Below are 7,670 nucleotides of genomic sequence, written 5' to 3'. Positions count from 1 at the left end.
ATGATTCTGTGATTCTAAACATATCTAAACTACCCCTAAAGCTGTGGGATGAAGGCCCAGGAAGACAGCTCCGGCCCTGAGCTGCTAGGGGTCTGATGCTGGGCTGAGCAACATATTTGCAAGAGATGGAGTATTCTCAAGGCTCCATGTGTTCAAAACCACGCCAGAGCACACATAGACAGTCCAATCTCCTTTGTCAACTTGTCACCTTCATTTGGAAATGCAAGGTGCAGTTCTGCAGACTCGTGGTTTTGTTCCCTGCTGTGCTGGGGACTCCCACTCCTGTGATACCTTGCTGTCATTTTTAATTGTACAGAGTGTTTTAGTAGCCTGCTCCACAGAGCAGCTGATCACTTATGTGCTTTCAAGGCATACACAGACAGAAAAAGACAATACTACATTTCAAAAATGAATTCTAGCATGTGCTTGATGATGCCTGCACACTGCTGGAGTGCTGAGAGGTTTGGCACCTTATCCCATCTGAGTGCTTGCAGAACAGCCTCGCTCCTCCAAGGAAAGCTCCACAAGTGGCATCTGCTATGCACATGCTCTCACCCTTCAGCACACTGCACCATTTGTGTTTTGTATCCACAGATGCATATTCTTGGAGATTTCCAATACAAAAGCCAACTAGTCATTACTTGTAACTAGTAACTAATTTGTAAGTTGATCTTAACAGCAAGATCACACATTAGTAACTACGTTAATATTAAGGCTGGCAAGCGTAGAGCTACATCAGATTTAAAAGCAGTTTACAGATACTGGTATAAATAGAATCAGTGACACTAATTCATTGAATTTTGAGGTATCAACAACATCATTTCCCTGTAATAAAGGAGCCTCTTCTATTCATTTTAAGAGTTTATATAACCCTCAGGGACGGGCACATCAAAATTTGACAGCTGGGGATTGACTGTATTTCATCTGTGCAGTTCATCTAATGCTCACAAGCACAAATGAGAACAAAGCAGAAGCCACCAGCCAGGGAGGAGGCTGCCAGGCTGGGCAGCAGCTGTATTTGTAATGCAGCAGTGAAAGAAAAGAATGAACCATCCTTTTCACAGCTTTAAATTTGGACTGCCTCCAGGAGCCCAAAGCAGCAGGCTGATCTCAGTACCTCTCCTGCTCGCCACGCAGGAAACTGGGGTAGAAAATTCTCCTTGAATGAAGAAGCAAACTGTGTGAGAATGTCATACCCTGCTGCCAATGCCTCGCAGCAGAGCAACCCCAGGCTAGTTGAAAGCCCGACTCTTTGCTACTGTTCTCAGAAGTACTACCCAGCCTGGCAGCTTCGTATGAATTACCACCCTTGGCCAGCTTCCCACAACTTATTCACAGTAGTAACATCTGTTGCAGATTTAATTCAGGAAAGTCTAATTATTACAGTTGCTCAGCACTGGGGATCACCAAAGGTCTGTGACATGTAGCGAGGAGGCTGTGAAGGTTAACCAGAACTGCAGGTAAATTCTGACTGGGATTTGCAGAGCCCACTTGTCCCACAAGCTGAGACCAGCTTTCTCTGGGCATGGTACCTGCACAGCACTGCTCTACCTTTGTGTGACCCTGAAAGTAATTTGACTGGCAAGCCCACGGCGGAATTTCACCTGCTCTTCTTCCCAGAGAGCTGGCAGTGCAGCAGTTCTGACTCACAGGGCACACATGTGGGAGCTCCTCTTCCTTTCACTGGAGGCTGAGCTAGCTCTGATCACCTCCCATTTTCTGGGGGGTGACAGATGCATAGTTCGTGGTGAGCAGGCTGCTCAGTCTCTCCTCTCTGCATATTCGTACTGGGTAGGAAGAGAGATGAACCACATTGCCTAAGACTCAGTGTGATGGTCTGTTCTGAGACATTAGTGACTGTAATGCAAATGCAGAGCTGTACAACTAACAGGAATATTTTATAAGGACTCGACAAGGAAAAAAGAGGGTTTTATTCTTTATGGTAAACAATTAAAAAGAAACAACAGCTGTTCCTATTCGGGCATATGAAAGACCATCCAGGAGGGCACTTGACACCCAGCAACACCTATTTGGGCCAACACATGATGTGAGACTGCATATGTGCAGGCCACGACTGATCCAGTAGCACCTCTCTCCAGGTGCCTCTGCAACCCTGCTCAGCCACTGGCAGTGAAGTCTAACAGCCACATCTTATTCTGTATAGTACCCCCCAGCTACATTTCCTTGCTATTCCTGGTTTGCTTTGCTGCCATTTCTTTCCTACTTCACTGGATCAGCAACTCCTGGAAGTGTTTGACACTTTATTTCACGAGGAAAAAAGAGTGTGTGGCACTGCAAGGACAGAAAGCAGCACAGGCAAGAAGGGGAGGGAATACAGAAACCAGGAAAGTCCATTAGGAGATTCACCACTGATGTCTAGGCTTCTGTGCATTTGTAAGAAATCAGTGGTATTTTGTTGCAATTATTATTCATAACTGAGAACTTCCTGCACAACAAAAGCTGATGTTTTCAATATTTCTTGTCAAAATATTCAAAATGCCTGCCATCTCCTGGTGCTCACAAAAGGACAGCAAATGCAGGGAACAATCACGTGGAATGGGAAAAAAAAATAAAAAATATAAAATAAAATAAAAAAGTGGACAGTATTTTGTGTGCAGTTTGACTTCTCTTGCGTGGGGTACGCTGTGAAAGAGGACAGTGCACGTCAGGCCTGTCTGACTTGGAGAATCAGAGTCACTCAGGTTGGCAGGGACCTCTGGAGATCACCTCACCCAGTCCCCTGCCCAAAGCACGGCTGACTACTCTAATAAGATCTAATAAGATCAGTAAGTCCCAAATCCAGGTATGGCACACAGGGCGCTCTGAAGCATGCTTGTCCTTTGGCCACTACCCGTTGTTCCTAATGCATGGCTTGGCCACGAGGACACACAGCCCTGACACCACAGCACTCAGGGCCTCACTGTGGTTTCACCAAACTTCAGCTGAGCACATCCCCCTCGGCCTCCTGGTGTAGTCACTGCCGCCGTATTTCACAAAATGGCCGAAGCTGTTCCTTCCTGTGTCTCTTACTGCACTGCTTCCCCAAGCAGGATCCCCACCTGGAGACAAGGCCCTCCATGGCAGCAGCGACCACCCCACACAGCTGAACTTTCCCTCTAATTTGAGGCTGATGGACCCCAGTGTGACGTAACAAGGGGCAGGGCCATCCCAGTATGAGGTAACTGGATGGGGCTACCTCCAGTGTGACATAATTGGCGGGGTAGGGTGGGGTGGAGCAGGGCCACTGGCTCTATAAAGGAGTGCCTTGGGGAAGGTGGTCCTGGTGTGGGTTTCTGTGGTTGTTGCAGGCTGTTCTGCTGTCTTTCAGGATGTTTGGTTTGCGGGTGGACATTGGCATGCTGCTGGAGCCCCTGGTCTTCATAAAGGTCCTTCAGTGGGTGAGTGGGGCTGGGAAGACCCTGGGGGAGGCCTTGTTTCCTTCATGAGGCTGTTTCTCCTTCTGGCCTGGGCCTCGCTTTGCTCCCATGCCTAAGTGGGGCAGGCCTGATGAGGTGTGTGTTAGCAGGCTGCTGGCTCCCTGATTTGTCTTGCTGCTGGTGGCTGCTCAACAAAGCTGCTCTTCAGCCAGCTCCTCTGGCTGGGAGGGAAGAAAGCAGTTCTGTAGATTAATAGGATTATGTGTTAATTACAAATATTATAGTAACTTGTGCTGCCCAGTGTTGGAATCTTGTGTTCTCCTCATTAGAGGGTTGAGGCTTTGCTAGTGAACAAAGGGAAAGCAAGAGCTAGAGATGCTCTTGAGTGTGCAGCTTCCAGCTGCTTTAATGTACAGCTGTGGGTGTCTGAGACTCTTAAAAATGCTTATTAACTGAGAGGTGGTGTGCTGGCTTTTCCCTGTAAGCATTCAAATTTTAAAAGGTACTTCTGCTATAAAGCTGAGAAAAATGCAAACAAACTTTCAAATTGCCTTACTAATTATGTTGCTCTCTCTTCTTGGTTATAGAAACTCAATGTTTCCATTCCCTCTTGACATCACATAATGCTTTCCCATCACTAGCTTCATCCTTTGCTTACTCTTTCACTAGCTATTTTTGCCAAAAGTTTGGATTTGTTTCCTCTGAGCTCTGGTGATGTATACTAATATGGCTGTGTGTGAACTTCTGTAGATTTTTTCCTTTTTTGCTTTTGCAACCTGCGGAGGCTTTCATGGTGAAATTACCCTTTTAGTTTCCTGCAAGGGTGTGGTGAACAAAACTGTAACAGCTGCTTTTGCATATCCATTCAGGTGAGTGTTATCTCTTCAGTTGTTACTCATTATATGCTGATTATCTTTACTTTGCTTTCATCTGTCTTTTTCTTCATGATTGCTTACACTGTTAATTCAGATACTTAAAGTAAGCCCCCCTGACTTTCTCTGTGGTAGCTAAAAAAGTGAATATTTAGTTATAACTGCTCAAAGCATTGTGATTGTCAGTGCCCTACAAAAACAAGTAGTTAGAGCGGACAATTGGTTCTGTTATTGCTTTAAATTGCTCTACCTTAAACTATATCCTAGCAGAGTGTAAAAGCTGCAAAAATGATTTAATCAGCAAAACAACAGTCTTAACAGTCTTTCTTCATCAGTTTGTAGTTTGGAGGCATGACTGTGATGTTTTTGCTGTATAGCAAGCTCTAACCACATGAAGTATCATCTTTTCTAGGCTGAATACTGTTGCTTTTAATGCACCAGATCCAAAACGCTGTGGTGGTACTTGGACTGACAGCTATCTCGTGGGCAACTTCTCCTCTTCTGCGCAGTTCTTTGTTACACTTGCAGTGTTGGTATTACTCTACTGCATTGCTGCCCTTGTTGTATACGTTGGATATAAGGATGTGTATCAACACAATAGCAAGTTTCCACTAACTGTAAGTAATACTACGATATTTTAATGCCTTGCCTTCTAAAAATATAAAGAGATGGGAAATAGTGCTAACACAAGAGTACCTGAATTAATTTATGAATATTCAGTATTTCCAAAAGATAGGTGGAGCTTGAACCGAATGTCTTGCATCAGTAGCTACAGCACTCTAGCAGAAAATGGAAATCTATGGCATGTTATCCTGTTACTGAGTCAGAGACTGGAATGAAGTTCATTCTTAAGTGAACAGTGTCTTCACGCCTTCTTCGTTATCCTGTATTTGAATATGCGTTTGGTCTGTAGGGGGAGCCTCTTCTGTTAGTCACTAGGAATTTGCCATCTGTAGAGCACCTGCTGTGCAGATGTGAGTAGCAGAGGGAAATTGCTATCTTGTGAATTTTACTCACCTTAAATACTAAATCCTTGATCCTCAGGATGAGACATTCCAGAGCATGCCAAAAAATGGATCTTGTGACCTTTCAAGCCAAGTCTTCACATATCAGCAACCTAGTCTTAAATTATCTGCTTTCTTCTCCCTGCTGGTACCCTAGCTTTGTGAAACTTCAACTTTTATAAACAAGTGTCAGGCGTCTGATTTAGAAACTAATTTCTTCCAAAGGATCAGATTGCCTTTTGTATTTATCAAGCATAAGCATACACAGTTCTGCAGTTGATAATCAACAGATTATAACTTGTGTTGTAATTACAGTAGTGTTAATGTCTAAATGTGCTTGGGCTCGTTAGTACTGATGTGGTTATTCTGATATAACTGATATAGTCTCTGCCTTATTTTCTTGTGTACATTCATGCAATTTTTTAAAGCCTTATAATGAATGCTTTTCTTCTGTAGGACTTATTTGTCACTGTCATAATAAGCTTTCTGTGGCTAGTCAGTACTTTTGCTTGGTCAAAGGCACTTGCTGACATCAAAATATCCACGGGGGCCAGTATTATTTCACAAACTGACTCTTGCAAAGCACCAGGAACAACTTGTCACTTTGTTTCTGTGACCAGAATGGGAACTCTGAATGTGTCTGTGGTATGTATTTCTTGCACTGTATGGTGTACAATAAATGTTACAGAATTAGTCAGTAGTACCTGAGAATCCTATTCTACTGATTATGTGTTGCTTCAACTTAAGATTGCTTTATGGGATATCAGTCATTCAGACCTATTAATACAGTGGTAAACATTGACTGGTATTCCTTTTTCCTTATTTTTAAAGGAAACTTCTTTCTTCAAGGAAATAAACAGAAATAACTTGCAGGGTCTGTCTTTTAGAATTACTAGATATGATAGTTCCATACACACTTAAGTTGCCGTACTATTTCTGTCTCTAGCCTAGAGCACCTTCATATGTTGCTCAGCCACCCAAATGGCTTGCTGACTTATGTAAGTATGGAGGGAACACTATGCTTCCTGCTCTCCATTTGGTGCTGAGCGTAGCTTTTTTTTCTTAAGCGCGTGAACTTTTGCGAACTTTCACACATCAGAGGTTCCTTTATAAGACAATGATTGGTATGGAGTGCTCATAGTCATAGGCAGTACTCTTCCTCACAGCAGGGCAAATGAGGCTCATTGTATGATTCTCCTAGTAAATTCTGCTTTTTAGAACTGTTATAATTTGTTGGCCCAATAATCAATCATGTGCTCTGCATATGCAGAGGTACTGAGGGACTGAAGAAAACTTGTAGAACTGTCCTTTGTATGGAATAAGTTGACTATCTGACTTTTTTCAAAGTCTATTTAAAATACCCTGTAATATTTGAAAGCATGTGCCAGTGTCTCCTCCCAATTAGAGGTTCCAGAGATAGCTATTGTTTCTGGCTTGTTTTGAAGTCATATTCTGTGTTCTTGATGTGTGGGAGTTCTTTTAAGCCTAAACTCACCTTTTTTCTCTTAACTTGCAGGTATTTGGCTTACTTAATATTGTTTTGTGGGGAGGAAATACTTCGTTTGTATACAAGGACACCAACTTGCGCAACCAGTCAAACAAAATTTCTCAAGTTGCAGGAATATATCCAGCTCAAAGAATATGAAAATGAGATGATACCTTGAAGTGCTTCTACCTTCACATCACATTGCCAAGAGCATGGAGCTATTAGGATTTCTTTCAGTAATAACTGATAGTACAAAATGGAAGTCTGTGCAGACTATTAGCTTGACATAAGGTCTTTGAAATTTCAACTGAAATGTTATCCTGAAATATATTATACCTTAACAAAAAGCTGCACAGCTTTGTACAATCTTTGAAGAGCAAAATGTTGAGGTTACTGATGCTCTGGGGAGAGTTCTTATGTTACCCTCATAGGAGGCATGGGTAAGGAGCAACTGTATTTGGGTTATGACTGCAACCTATTTACTTCTAATAAGCCTTTAATGAAAGTGAAATGTAAATGCAACTAGGGTGTGTGAAATTCCAATGCAAATGTAGTTCAGCTGCCTCCTCTGATTGGTACCTTGCAAAAACCATAGGCGTAAAACTTGTAGCTGCGTCATAGTTGTAGGCATCATACATGGGTTTGCAGATAGTCCAGATTACTGTATCAAATCTGTCAACCAGTCTTACTGGAAGGGTGTTATTTCTGTGTTTAATATGTCACTATTAAATGGCTTGGGACAAGAAGACAGCTGAGTTTCAATAGAAGATCATTTCTCAAAGATGACGTATGTGCAATAGCTGACTTAAACATTAAAACAAAGTATGGTTCAATACTTTCACAAATACTTTAGACACCCAAGCTACTGTGTTCTAATAGCTAATGGTGGGGTTTCTATGAATAAAGAAACTCATTGTGTGGGCAGTCTTTG

The 7,670-nt window shown here is 42.6% G+C and overlaps 1 protein-coding gene across 1 annotated transcript; it reads left to right on the top strand.

Annotated features, from left to right (window-relative positions):
- Window positions 1–3,229: 3,229 nt before the first annotated feature.
- Window positions 3,230–7,670, top strand: SYPL1 (synaptophysin like 1). The gene is made up of 5 exons (XM_013192665.3): window positions 3,230–3,398; window positions 4,128–4,246; window positions 4,662–4,866; window positions 5,710–5,898; window positions 6,770–7,670. The coding sequence occupies exons 1-5, from the start codon at window positions 3,330–3,332 to the stop codon at window positions 6,896–6,898; spliced, it is 711 nt and encodes a 236-aa protein (XP_013048119.3). The 5' UTR covers window positions 3,230–3,329; the 3' UTR covers window positions 6,899–7,670.

This window comes from Anser cygnoides, chromosome 1, assembly GCF_040182565.1.
Source record: "Anser cygnoides isolate HZ-2024a breed goose chromosome 1, Taihu_goose_T2T_genome, whole genome shotgun sequence".
Classification (NCBI taxonomy): Eukaryota; Metazoa; Chordata; class Aves; order Anseriformes; family Anatidae; genus Anser; species Anser cygnoides.
This window is presented reverse-complemented; position numbering and strand designations above follow the sequence as displayed.

Bases quoted from the DNA above. Each gene is read 5' to 3' on its own strand.
- SYPL1 (XM_013192665.3), top strand. From the start codon at position 3,330: ATGTTTGGTTTGCGGGTGGACATTGGCATGCTGCTGGAGCCCCTGGTC. The intron at 3,399-4,127 runs GTGAGTGGGGCT...GAACTTCTGTAG, and splicing joins TCATAAAGGTCCTTCAGTGG to ATTTTTTCCTTTTTTGCTTT. The intron at 4,247-4,661 runs GTGAGTGTTATC...CATCTTTTCTAG, and splicing joins GCTTTTGCATATCCATTCAG to GCTGAATACTGTTGCTTTTA.